Source organism: Gasterosteus aculeatus, chromosome 4 (genome assembly GCF_964276395.1).
Source record: "Gasterosteus aculeatus chromosome 4, fGasAcu3.hap1.1, whole genome shotgun sequence".
Lineage (NCBI taxonomy): Eukaryota > Metazoa > Chordata > Actinopteri > Perciformes > Gasterosteidae > Gasterosteus > Gasterosteus aculeatus.
Genome location: NC_135691.1, coordinates 2,340,822 through 2,355,003, shown reverse-complemented (window position 1 = coordinate 2,355,003; position 14,182 = coordinate 2,340,822). Strand labels below are relative to the sequence as shown.

General features: G+C 40.4%; 1 protein-coding gene across 4 annotated transcripts in view; it reads right to left on the bottom strand.

Moving 5' to 3' along the window:
* Nucleotides 1-968: 968 nt before the first annotated feature.
* The window catches only part of gria2b (glutamate receptor, ionotropic, AMPA 2b), a 35,929-nt gene continuing 22,715 nt past the window's right edge, over nucleotides 969-14,182 (bottom strand). Inside the window, exons 5-16 of one of the 4 annotated variants that reach the window (XM_040173138.2) lie at nucleotides 12,823-12,876; nucleotides 12,552-12,710; nucleotides 11,580-11,747; nucleotides 10,183-10,287; nucleotides 9,925-10,032; nucleotides 9,518-9,724; nucleotides 9,069-9,436; nucleotides 7,802-8,000; nucleotides 7,364-7,611; nucleotides 5,916-6,030; nucleotides 3,526-3,774; nucleotides 969-2,996 (exon numbers count right to left, since the gene is read on the bottom strand). In XM_040173138.2, the coding sequence (XP_040029072.1) occupies nucleotides 3,529-3,774; nucleotides 5,916-6,030; nucleotides 7,364-7,611; nucleotides 7,802-8,000; nucleotides 9,069-9,436; nucleotides 9,518-9,724; nucleotides 9,925-10,032; nucleotides 10,183-10,287; nucleotides 11,580-11,747; nucleotides 12,552-12,710; nucleotides 12,823-12,876 (1,977 nt within the window). In that variant the 3' untranslated portion in view covers nucleotides 969-2,996; nucleotides 3,526-3,528. Of the gene's footprint in view, nucleotides 2,997-3,525; nucleotides 3,775-5,304; nucleotides 5,420-5,915; nucleotides 6,031-7,363; nucleotides 7,612-7,801; nucleotides 8,001-9,068; nucleotides 9,437-9,517; nucleotides 9,725-9,924; nucleotides 10,033-10,182; nucleotides 10,288-11,579; nucleotides 11,748-12,551; nucleotides 12,711-12,822; nucleotides 12,877-14,182 lie in introns of all 4 variants that reach the window. The other 3 variants (XM_040173135.2, XM_040173139.2, XM_040173136.2) reach the window with 3 other exon arrangements.

Below are 14,182 nucleotides of genomic sequence, written 5' to 3'. Positions count from 1 at the left end.
ACTGAGTTATCTAGGGACACTAACTCTGACAGACATTATATTCTGACTTTACTACTTGTCTCATTTAATTTCATCAATAATATGTTTTTATTTACATGTAATCTAAATGTAGAAACATTTATATAGATATATATTGCAAATGATGCCTTGCTCTAAGTGTTCGTGATGCAATTAATTATGGGACTGCGTCTTATTTCCTTTTGCAACGGCAAAGGAGCCATTAAGGCACCTTTAAGTAGCAGTTAAATACTTTGACTTCCAGGTCATTTTACTCAATTAGAAACCTTCCTAAGCCAAAAAATAGTTTAAACAGCAGGCAAGGCTTCGATCGCATTTGACTGCATTTCGTCCTGCGTGTGAGGGCAGCACAGAACGCGTGGCAGACCTGGGAAGCGGCATTTATACCTGCTTTCATTCCCACTGCAACGGCATCGAGGGAGTGGGACTTATTTTGGGCTGAAGGGTTAATGAGGGTTAAGTCTGGTTCCTCAAAGACAAGGGTGAGGGACAGAGGGTGGACAACGTTCATAGAGATGTGTGCCTTTCATTACTCAGCAGGAGGAGGGTCGACCAAATAGGGCACCTCGTCACTCTTTGCTTTAAGCTGCTTTAAACTCATGAACGGAGATTCATTTTCCTTCATTTTACAGGCTGCCTCGTCTTGAGTTACCATGATGGAAAAACTGCACAATGTGTGTTTTTAGTGTGTCTTGATTGTCTCAAGTGGGCTTTAGGTGGTCCTTGTATATTCATCAGTAGTCAGAGCACAATTTGGGACCCTTTAAGTCTAACTCATGTCTTTTAATTCATGCCGGGATTTCAAATGACAATGAATATTCACAAAAGATTTCTGGTTCTGAATGTACTACGCCGATTGACGTCAAGCAAAGAATCCTCCGTTGGACACTCCCTCCCTGTTCACAACCTTTCCTTAACAGAAGCTCCTGAATAAATGACTCACACTGAGATAACAAGAGATCAGCCACTTTTATTTAGAAAGAGTCCCAAAAAATAAACAAGTTAGCACACATTCCATTTACAAAATGTCAGTGAGAATATCCAGAATATGCAATGAAATTGATAAGCAACTACGGTAAATGTTTCTATTGTTGTATTAGAAAAACAACAGTGATAATAATAATAGACTTTACCTCCCTTAAAATGCGGTGGGGGGCTCTTCACAGGTCAGTTTTAGAAAAGATGACAAAAATGACAAAATAAAAAGTGTCTTTTCATAAAACGTGTTTGTTTGTAGAAGCTTTGTAAGTAAGAATGAAAAAACAATCCTGTGTTTTCTGAACAACTAACCCAATTAGGTTTTAACATTATTAGAGTAGCTTTGAGGCCATAATGAAAAGGGGATATAGTTTTTCATATTCAACCTTTTTATACAAAATATATGTATATATGTATATATTGAATATATGTCTTACATTGTATTTCCAATTTCAAACAATTAACCTCACAACTTCAACATTAAAATAAAAACGCATGTTTGGCAGTAATGAAATAAACGCATGTAGTATTTGCGGCAACAACATGCAACTGGTGCTACTTCATTGTCAGATCAATGCAAAGTACACAGAGACGTTAAAACAGCATAAGAGGCAATTTAGCACTGTCATTGCCACCGACTGTACATCTAGTTACAAAAGTTACAGAATGTATAATTTACATTCACTGAGAGGACAGTGATTGATTATATTAAGACTATATTCATGTCTACTGGCACTAGAATTTGGCCCTCTTACTTATTTGGCATTTTAAACCACCACCTAAACCTTGTGGGTGTCGAAGCCTCTTTTTGATCTCACTTCAAGATGTGATGCAATTATACCAGACCGTACAGTTTTTTACCATCTTTTTTTTTTTTGCATTCATGGCGCGTAAACAGGTCAATTTCCTCTTCAAACTAAAACAGAGCCCGGTTCTCGTCAGAAAAAAAACACAGAAGCACCGAAGCAAACAAAAAGACAAAAGTATAAAGCGAAACCGCTGCACCAACTCCAACAAGAAAAACGTAGTAGGTTTGATTCTATATGTCAAGCAGTGACGTACTGTATATCCATATCAAGACCCAATGTTAAGAATAAAATATACAGGAGAGTTTAGAGTAGGAAGTAATTACATGATTTTAACATCTCAGCCCCATGTGCAATGTATTTGGCTTTAGAAATATGGAACTAGAAGCTGTTTAGTATTTTTTTTTGTCTTAATACTCACACATTTAGATGTTCATATCCAACCAGTATGTAAGCAAGTTTATTTAAAAGCTATTTTGTGAAAATACATAAAAATATTGTTTTTTTTAATAAACTTTTTTGGGGGGGATTTTCTTAGAAAAAAAGGACAGTTTCACATCTTAATGCAGATGATATCAAGTGTGCTTGAAGATCCTGTTTGGCGGCGGTGGTTACAGAAACGGTGTGTTTTTTTTTACGACATATTCCCGCATTGACGCACGATGACCCTGCGTTCTCCGAACACACGCACACACGCACGCACACGCACGCAGAAGCCATCTCTTCCGTCTCAGTCCAAACAGCAGAGCGTGGTGTCATCAGGTTAGAAAAAAAGATTCCTTCCTTTTCAAATCCGAGATGTAATTCCAACCCGACAGAGAGAAAGAGGAGGTTTGTACGAGAGAAGAGGGTCTCTGTGAAACCAAAAAAAGAAGCCTCCACCTCCTAACTTTCCCTTTTCACCAGACAGAAACATTAAAAAAAAGCATCAGCAACAGAAGGAGGGAGGGAGGGAGGGAGGGAGGGAAGGGTCAGAAAAAGAAAAGCCCCATTGAAACCATTGTAAGGCACTCGGAAGTTTCTCGTCGATCAGGACAGATCTGTCAGGCTGACGTTCAGTCCCATGTCAGGTCTCGAGTACGGGACAGCGTGGACAGCTTTAGGAAACTCTGGAGTCATCACCCGTCCATTCTCCCCAGTGCTCCCAGTGACAGAAAGTCTTGCTTTGTTCCTCATGGCGTTCCCAAAGGTCATCTAAACACACACCGGTCACGTGTACACACACACACACACACACATCACGCACGTCATTCACACAAGAGCCGTATGCACAAACAAGGAGGCAACATGTTAGGTTAGAGCAATCTCTACATCTGTGAGCTTTAAAGATTTAAGAAATGTTCAAAACACGAGAATGCAGATGAGAACTTAACGTGATCTTAATGGGTAACACAATGCACGATTCAAACGACCACATGAAGGCTTAAGCATGGTCATTGCAAGCATTATTGTTGTAAATGTGTTACTAGGACAGAGGTATTAACAAGCAAGGCCACCAACAGTCATACATGAAAATGGTTTCAAATAGCAAGGAAACTTAAACGGACAAACACAGTTTTAATCTTTAAAAGGGGGGATATCTCTTTCTCTCTCATTAAATCATAAATCACCAGTACAAACGATCCTTTGGCCAACCTCTTCATTCACTAACACTGAAGGATGGAACGGATGGAGCCATAAAAGCGTGCATTTGGGGGGAATTTATGAAAACCTCGTTCCCTACCCCCTAAATTTTTACACTTTCGATCCCATATACGTTGTAACCTTCCTTATAAGTTGCAAAATTCTGTGAATTCTGCGAGGAAGTTGGGTTAACATTCTGTGCATTCTTTGCCACCTTCATTCGTTTCGCCTCGGCTCGGGACTTGTAACAGAACTCAATCAAGGCCACCAGCATGGCCAGGCCGAGTCCCCCCACCAGAATGTAGAAGACGCCAGCCACGTTGCTCAGGCTGAGCGCGCTGGTCTTCTCCTGCGAAGCGCACACGAAACAGAGGTCAGCGGCGCGGCAGAGGCCGAGAGGTTGAAAGATTTAAAAATGCACACGAATAAAACAGTCACAACCACGACAAAGACTAAGAATGCACCACTAGATTTAATGACGAAATACGGTTTTGACAGCCAATAATATCTAAAAAGCACAGGAAAAGACACAACACACAGGTGCTTTTTCATTTTGGGTAAATTGGAAGCAGTGTAGTGGGTGAGGTTAGTACTGTAATCATAATGAAATGCAGCAGCGGCTTGTATGCACTGCATATACAGTCTATGTGTCGTGGATCTACATCCGAAATTTGTACTGTACAAGGACCATTTACATGGGTTGCCCATTACGAAGGGCTAAGCTGTTACAAACGTGCTCAAAGACCTTTACTTATAGACAGAGACAAGAAGGAAGACAGCTTAGTGATAAACCAATTGGGGTCTGACACATACAGTAGCTGATAAAAACACCCATGTATTCATTTAAGGTGGACGCCAAATGGATACATAGGGCTCTACCTTGTCAAAGTGGTGCGCAATATATTTATATATATATATCTGTGTGTGACAACAGGACAGCCATAGACAACACAGTTACAGTTACATGTTTTAAAGTTGGGAGTATATACAGTAAGTGACAAGACAAGAGGTGAGTATCAATTATCAAGGAAAAGAAACAAGTGCCGACTGAGGAAAGAGAATCACTCAGAACAAAGTTCTTCTTTTGTTTTTTTTGTTGTTTGTTTTTACACGGATCATTTCATTAATAATTGATGTCGTCGATTTCATGAAGCTTAACACTGGAAAAAAAACGGTAGGTGAAGGAGCGGTTTGCTATCGATTTCAGTTCCAAACAATGGTGGATTTCTCATCGTTTGTGGAATAGTTTAAGGGAGTGGAATAAGAGGCAGCTGTTGTCTGCGGTATCAGTGTGAACTCCATTAATAATACACAAAGATCAACACGCAGAAAAAAAAAACATTGAAAAAGAACACACGACTCACAGAGTACTGCACAGTGGAAGACGGTGATACAAGTACGACAGAGAGGACATTTAACACCATTGGACACCCTCAATAGATGGTCCAGAGATTAGCCAATCACTGTCAGATTTCAGTATTCTGCGCTGTGAGCGTTTCCTTTGTGTAGCTGTGTCCGAATTTAAAGGAATCGTAAACATCTCGCGAAAGCTTTTTTGTAAGAAAAAAACTTTCTATTTCATTTGACGTTGGACATTTGGTGGGGGGGAATGGGCTGGAAAAAGAGGATTTAACGGGTCATTTTGATAAAGAAGTGCACATTTCAAGAATGACATTGCATGCATTAGTGTATTATAAAATAATATGAATGGTATTAATCATTAGTAGTTCTGCAGGCATTAGTAAATTACATCTTACCAAGGCATCTCATGCTTTGTTTGTGCATTTGCTTGAAATGATTTATCATTACTTTAAATGGGGGTCATTCCCACTAATAGTTATGAATGTGCTTGAATCACATAGAACCTGCAGCGACTAACCTTACTTCCAGAGTCCTTGGCTCCACATTCACCCTTATCGTACCACCATTTGTTTTTCAGCTTGTCTAAGACTCCTTGCTCACTGAGTTTCAATACCGCAAGGTTTACTGGCGTTCTTCACGTGGAAAATAACATAAATAACATTATCAATGTTATTTTATGTTATTATTACATTTACACTGATTCAACTTTTTTTCTGTCTTTGATTCTCTTTCTTACATTTCTTTCTCTTCTTTCCGTTGTGGTGGCGATGGACGTTGATGCGCCATTTGGCCTAAGCAAAAGCGAGTTTTGCAGAGCCAAATGTGCATTAACGTATCGCCGGAAGTAAGCAGCAAGGGCAACAGGAGAAGCCGCATCATCCACATGCGAAGCCAATGGGAACGGGCCAAACTACCGAACTCGTCTTAGGCGCGTTGCACTTTCTCTCGATTGTCAGCTCCGGCATGCGCGCGTGCTGATGATTGGTGTTGCTGATGCTGGCTACTTGTGCAGATGATTCAGCAGGCGACTGGCTCGCTTGTCAGTGTGGATCGGGACCCTGTGCTGGTTTGCTGCTTACTTTTGGGAGTTGCATTGAGTTACCCATCACTTTGCTCACTGGGGCTGACCTTGGAATCACCTCCCCCGCTGCCGCACTCTCCTTTGTCGTACCACCATTTGTTTTTCAATTTGTCCAACAGGCCTTGCTCATTCAGTTTTAGTACTGCGAGGTTAACCGCATTTCTTGAAACGATAAAACATACTTGTAAGACAGGGTGAGCCACTTATCAATTGTCTGTCTATAACTCCCTCATTTTTAGAGATTAAAACAAATTGATTTATATCTGTGAACCCCCTCCCTCCCCTCTCTCGTGGTAGAGTAGCTCATCTCATGTAATAAGGATCAAATGTGAGTGCAACATAAGTGCTTTCAAAGGTGGCAGAGCTTAGCCGTAACACAACAGTGAGGACAGAGTGCTAAGACTAGGGGTGCTAGTGGCTACAGCAACGTACTCACATCCACAACATACATATAACAGTGTCTGGCAAGTGACTCCACTAAAAGAGAGACAGCAGAACAGCAGTAATGGGGAAAAAAACGGTTAGATCTCATGGAAATATGTCAAAAACATGCAACATTTCGTAAGTAAATCACCATCTTACCCAGCTAACCCAATAGAAAATATATATATATATAAATATATATGTATATTTAAATATTCTATGTTTGGGGATTGAGGGAGTTTTTAGTGCAACTGATCCAATTGAGGGGCACATCTATTGTTAAAGAACTATTGCTATCTTAATCATGTCCCAATGGATTCAATATTCAACATTATAACATGCACAATGGATACAAATTGAAACCCAAGCAGTGCCACAATCAATAGGAGGTATAACGCTTTTGGTGACTTCCAATTTCTTTCCACAAAGGAAATGTTCATTAGGTCATTAAATAAAACGAGCGTACTGCAAGGGTTTAGCAAAACATAGTAATAAGACATTTAGCTATACAGTCCTAAAATACATCTTATCAGAAGTATACAAGCTAATCAATCATTCAAAGTCAAATGAGAAAAAAGGCAAACAACAAGGCAACATGTTAAGCATATAGAAACATGGAAAAACACATAAGCTAGGACAGTACTTGACATAAAGACTATAGGAGAGATATCTGAGCTTAGATTAAAAGGGTGAAGAAATAGAAAAGTTTCAAATCAAGAATCCAAATCGTCTCAATATGAGTCATTATTTAAAATTAGTCTTACGTAACCAGCTGAAATCCAGCCTGGATAAGACGCTAAATCATTAACAATAATGATTTGGAAACTATTGCCGCAAATTGGTCAATTACTCAAATATATATATGTATATATATATTTATATATATAAAAAAAACATTTTGGTTTGCAATTTATCGACTTACAATAAATTGCAATGGCTTTTAAAGAATTTGAAGGGGAAGGGGTTATTACCTCATCTCCTTATACAAACCAGAGACAAATAAGCAAAGCTACATCAGGGTAGGTGGGATACTATAACAACATTGGACACATTGTTATACTATTCCACCCACCTTAATGAGGATCCTTTCGGCGTGGCGATCCCGTAGCCTTTGGAGTCCAGGTTGCCTCCCACCTTCATGGTGTCACAGGGCTTTCTCTGCTCGATGTACTCGTTCATCGTGGACTCCAGCAGGTAGGCGTACTTCCCCTTGGACTTGCGCACCCTCACGACGCCCTCGGCTGTGGTTTTCACAAACACGGAGGGTTCCGCGCTGCGCATGTACGTCCACATTTTGTCAAAGAGGGCGATTTTTGAGCGCTGAAAAAAAGGGACAATGGTAAAAGCAGCAGCTGTTAGTACAATCAGGTCGTAACAGCGACATTGACTTCTTTGTGTTTTCTCTGGTATTGGTATGGTTCCTACAGTGTACCAATTCAGATTCAACTGCTGGATTTTTTCATTTCCTCATTTCATTTCCCAAATGAGCAGAATCCTCAGGAGTTCTTACCCTGAAAAACTCTTTGGTGGACCCAGAGTCCAGAGTGCCGTAGGCTATCTCGGTCTGTTTTGCCAGGTCTTCTGCGCTTTCAATCGGAGAGACCATCCTCTCGACGGTCAGGAAAGCAGCCAGGTTAGCGGTGTAGGAGGAGATGATGATCAACGTGAAAAACCACCAAACGCCACCAACGATGCGTCCAGAGAGAGATCTATTGGAAGAAAATATTCACTTGTGTTTGTGATCGTTTAGCGGAACTTGACACTGTCAGTTTTATCAAATAATTTGTCATTAAACTGTAGTCCGTAAGAAATGAATATTAGAAAAATTTAGTTTTAATTCTTGAATGTAAAGAATGTAAACTACAGTTGTAGAATATTTTGGCAATAATTCTTTATCTCAGTCCACATGAGATGTGAGGATACTTTCCTTAAATGTGAAGCAAGTTCATTAATACTCAAACTATTACTGATATTTTAACAAAAATTGTTTGTAAAGTACACGATAGCCTCAAGATTCAGCCACCATTTAACGAACAATGTCATCTTGTCACACTTAAAATCAGCACTTCATTAGTTATGTAAAAAAAGTAGGTAGTAGTAGTGGTCGGATTTTTTTTTCAAAAGCCTGCCCAATGTGAAGAATGCATCACAAAACAGATACACCAGGAAAAAGTGTTTTAATTCACTGCTGGTATCATCACGCAGGACAAAGACTTGTGAAGGTCACAAACTCACGGCAGAGTGCAATAATACGACTTAGTTCTTTCTCCTAACATTTGGCCTCCAAGCTCAACAAATATCTCAAACAAAGGAGGAAAGCCTCGCTTCAGTCGAAGGAATAAATCATACCCACGGCAGCACCCTGTGACACTGTCTCCTGATTTAGAGTCATGCTAACACCTCTCACATCACCAGTATGAGATGGAGAAGACGCGTTGAATCATCTTTCATCTCGGTGGAATACATGACTCAAACCGTGCTCAAAGTGTCTGCTCTCACAAGCTATTAAATTTATGTACGGTAAAGTTTGTCAGACGCTAAAGCACCACCCCCCCAACGCGCCTAATAACTGTATGAACCCAGAAAGCAGCGTGAACGGCTAAATGCGGATTCCTCTTGTTTATTGTCGCCATGCAACGTTTATCGAGGACGCTCAAATTTAGTATTTTAGTATGAAATGCTATTTAGCATGCGCTGAGGAACGAGATAAAGCACACTTACATTCCAGGTTACAAACCCATGAAGTCACAAGTTACTTTGTGATGTTGGTGACATACCTAGGTGAGATGTCACAGCCTTGGCGCATGAAGGCTCCAAGGGAAAACCAGAGACTGTTGAATATGCCGAACTCGTTGGTCGACTCGTTGGTCTGGATCTGCCCGTCCTCGTATTCCTCGGTGTGCCACTCGTACGGGCTGAAGCGGCTCACGAGAAACAGCACCACGCTGACACCGATGTAGGCGAAAACGATACACATCCAGATCTCGTAGGCCAGCGGGTCGAGAAAGGAGAAGACCCCCGGTTTGGATTTCTGAGGTTTCTTGATCATGATGGAGATTCCCAGAGACATGAAGGGTTTGGAGAAGTCAATCACCTCCTCTCGGACCAATGTTATGGTGAGAGGGGCCACCGCGATGTCCGCTTTCTACCGATCCAAAGGAACAAAGTAACCAAAATAAGTGGCGCTGGTTAAGATTCAGGTTACCTCCTGATAGCGACAACTCACCCCGTAGACCAACTCTCCGACCATTCCATTCCAGATTTTGGTTTCTGCATCTCTGGCTCCGTATTTCCCATCCCCCACTATTTTCAGTTGATATTTGAAGCCGCAGTGCTTCGCTATCTCCGCAGCCAGGTCGACGCAGTAACCCTCGTAGCGCTCGTTGTCCACGTAAGAATCAGCGTTCTTTTTTAGCATTACATACGGAGCTTCCTGGAGGACAGAGACACAAAACAAAAAAAACAGGACTCAGCACAAGAGGTTTGAAATTACAAAGAAGCATATAAAATAAGTGTTATGGATCATTCTGAGAACAAAATTCAGTCTAAATCGAATAATGTCTCGAACTTTATCTCCAGACACTGAAAAGACTAGAGACGCTTAAACAAACTAATATATTTCCTGGCATTTACCAAGATGGTGGTGACAATAACTGTTTTGTTTTCCATTCCTGTCGTGTCGTTTGCGAAGACGTCCGATTTGGTGACAGCCATTTTGTCAGCTTCATTCCAGTATCCAATCTGTTGGGAGGAATGACAAGAAGAGCGGTAAAACATTCGTACAGTTAATCTGCTGCTCGAAAATTGCTGCTGTACATAATCTGAGCATCAAATTAAAACCTTCCACAATATAAAACAGTTTCATTAAATTAGATAGGCATTGACTCCGACCTTCACGGGGCCGTTGGTCTTTAATTCCATTATGTTCACTGAGTAGTTGACTCGCTTGCCGTGCTGATCGAACTGGATGTTTCCTGTCAGGCCGTCCACACGAACCTTAGAGACACGACATACAACCTTGCACAACATGACACTCGACTGCTAAGGCGTATGAAGACATTTTGTGCATAATTCATCGTTCCTTATTCTATTTGGAACAATTAGTTTGATGTAAGTTAAAGTGGAAGGAGAAACGCCAGCATGGGAGAAGTCTGAACGCTTCCTATTGTTGAAGAGGCAAAGTGAGTTGGCTTATTTTTCTGCCAGTCCTCCCAATAATCTGAATTAGAGAGCGTTTAGCGACTCTAGGGACTGCACACAACAGGCCTTGGCCTTCAACAAGTTAAAACCATGATCGGAGAAACCCAACCCTTCATGCTATGTCTGTACAATCCAGTCATGAGGAAACAGAAGGCATTAATTTCTGTGCAGTTGATTGCTTGTAAAGGGAAACAGAGTGAGACTCCCACACAACACTGTGCTATAATGCATAAATGCTATAAAACAATATGGGGATATCCCACATCTATCAGTGGTGGAGATACAGATTAAATGGAAACCCTTTTCTCACCCTGCCAGTTTATTTCATAAATTCATTTGAATAGCTTTGCAGAAGTCAACACAGGGACTAAGTCAAGTTGTTGGACTGTTTGTGTCCGATGTGATCCACAAACTTGTATTAAATTCTAACCAAGCGAAAGCCTGACCTAGTACTTGCATTTTAGTTTGTTAGTTTGTTTCAATTTCTATTCATTCTAAGACAAAAGTTTTTAACACATCAAACCAAATAGATCTGTTAAGCGTTTACTTTGTGATATAATTTATAGCTGGTTGCAGGAAACATGGTTGTTCAGCTGGTTTACTGCTCTTATCAGAGTCCAGTGATCACGCTGGACCTCCTTAGTAGAACGTTGGCCTTTTCTCTTCATCAAATATTTCAGGTACATTTTTTCTTTGAGTTTTCCCCTGAATGTTGTTATTCCAGTGAATTTGTAAGGTAAAATGTTTCTGGTGATGTATTTTTTAAGTTTAAAGTTGCTCCTGGTTTAAAAGGAGGAATCCTTTGCAATTTCAGAACTACAACCAAAAAAAGCGTTGGCTTCACGTTGTCTGCTCGGTTTCTCAGCAGGAGTGAATCTATGTTGCTTGATAGCTCAGAGGCCAGTTTTTGTAGACCTCTGTGTCTCTGCTAAACAACAGCCGTCAGCATATCTGAGCCTGATGAAAACCTCAGTCTTTCAATTTGAAGTAGCTCCGGTGGGTGTTTTGTTTCCTGAGGGATGTGTGATGTTACCACGGCAACAAGGCAAAAACCAACAAAACATGGTGTCCATTATGTAATGTGTTACCTGTTTCAGCGCGCGTTCGATCTCTACACCCTGAGTCCACGGCACGGCGGGATTAGCCAGGCAGTCCCCATTGTTGGCCTTCCTGGTGAATTCGATTCGCTGTTTGTTCAGGTAGCGGAAGGCCTCCGTCATCACCTGCACGGCGTCATAGGTCAACGCTGATGTGTACTGAAGCACAACAAAAGGGAAAAGAAGTTGGGTCGTCAGAGAGGCAAAAGTGTCTCGGCATCTAAAACTGGTGCTGGGTGACAGCCTTTTTTTTGTCCGATTGCCCTTCAACTTAATTCCATCCTGGGAAAAATCACTTTTTTCACTGCACATGACTTTGTGACTTCTCTTGACCGCATGCATGGATCTAAATATTGTTCTTTAATATTTTGAGGCAAACTACATATGGATTGTCATGTCTGTGCCTCATGTCAAACCAAAGATCTCCAACACAACCTTGCATCAATGTTTGGTGGCTTTAAACATAGTGAACAGGCTTAAAGGTTCGTTCATGAGATTCAACTTGTCACCCAGTGGGGACCAACATGAATCATGTATCTTCCTCTGATGTTCTAAACACACAAACACATTGTGTTTGGCATTTAAACATCTTGTCCTAATTAGAGTACCTTTTATAGGCCAGGTCTGATGGTCTTTTATTTTCCCTGCTTTATTTATGGTATGAGCTGCACTAGTTTAATCTTCGTTGTAAATGTCAGCGGGATTTTTAGAACTAGTAAACATGCCTGCCCTAATCTCACGGGAAAATGCATGCATGTAAGATTAACAGTGCATAATAATCTTCACTCCAAGAGGTGTTTAATGATGCACGCGGTGTGGACTTGCAGCTGTGAAGTTGTGGGGGATGCTGATGGAAACAGCATACTTTTAATTACATCAGAGCAAATGAGCCACCAGCAATTACAAATATATTTTCAATCAACAATACAAGCCCTCGAAAAAATCAAAAGATGGAAAACTCACTCTTATTTTACTATCGGCTCCAGGATACTCCTTCTCTTCCAGGGCCTCCCATCTCTGATCAAACTTGGACACCAAAGGATCATCAAAATCAACAATCTGAAAGCCCGACACATTGGCACCGCCATACTGGATTTTGGTTAGATCGCCGTCAATGAAACCCTGGAGATATCAGATTGAGACACAGATATTATTTCTCTATTAGAAGTTTTTTTTTAAACGTACATTGTAATGACACACTTCTTAAACAAATACAGTAGGTCTGTCAACTTACTAGATTGGCGATAATGTAGTGGTAGCCTTTGACATGTCTGCCAATTGTGATAACCTGTAGGATGATGAGACAGAGAAATTATAAGCTCTCTCTGGAATGAAGAAACAAGTCTTGGGCAAAGAAGACTATATTATAAAGGTTCTTGAAAGAATTTCTTCGAGAAAATGTATTTTCTTTTGAAATGGCCCGCTATATGATTAAAGGGCAGTTCTGTTGTCATTATTATTTTGGGAAATTGCCATTGCAATTCTTTAATTGGCTGATAAGCAGAGATAAGGCAATCACACAGTGAATGAACACAAATCTACCATTACTTTCAGGCAGTGCCGTAATATCCCTGAAGGAAAACAACTGTGGTGTTCACAGTCTCAATCACTGCTAGAAAGAGATATCCAATTGCAAACACGCCTTCCTTATCAGTGGAGCAGAAACACAGAAAAAATAACAGAAATTAAGCGGCTATTTTGTATTTCTGTTCCTCTTATAAATGACACACCTGAAACTAATCCCGCTGCTTGACTGGCACCTCCGTTTGCCAGTGCCGCTACACTTGTGATTTGAATAATAAAGTCTTGTATTTCCCACGAAAATGTCTTTGACGTGAAGCAAAAAACTTCCACCTGAACGGATTCTGTTTTTCCGAGATAAACAGGCGCCGCCTCAGCGGGCATTGATTTCATTCAGCATTTGGTTAAAGAGACGTTTTTAAATGCTAATCGATGAGTCTTTCTCCCGGGTAAGTAAATGCACTATAACTTGCTTATGTGCATCTGTTTTGACTTTAATTGCTTGTTGTTTAGTTTACAGCCGAAATGAACAATTAGTGCATTGGTGCCTTCTACATCTGCCGTGCTGCTGTGTCCATGTGACTGTGTCCTTTTCCTCTGCAGGACAAGTTAAAGGACAAAATAGTTGTTAGCAGTTCTACATAAACCATAAAAAAATAAAATACTGTAGACAATATGTGAGTGTTGTTTACAGTGTTGATTCTATTCACACAATGAGATATCTTAAATTGTCCCTTCTTGTTTTCAAACTAACGATCATGAGCAGATGCAAAGAACAGATTCACAAATATAGGCTTTTTTTGTTTGCTTGTTCTGGGATGTTAGGGATTTAAGCAGTGGAGCACACGTAGTAGAAATTATAATACATGTAGTAATGTTTAGTGTCAGAAGTTTGTGTGATGTTAGATAGTAGTTATATATATTAGCATATTAGATAAAATGATTGCCACATGAATCAAACACAATTTAGCATCATTTAAGTCATATAATTACTGTACACATTAACATCCTGCCACAACGTAACGATAAGACTTGATGACGGGTGCTAATTGCTAATAATGGAGTTTTATGGG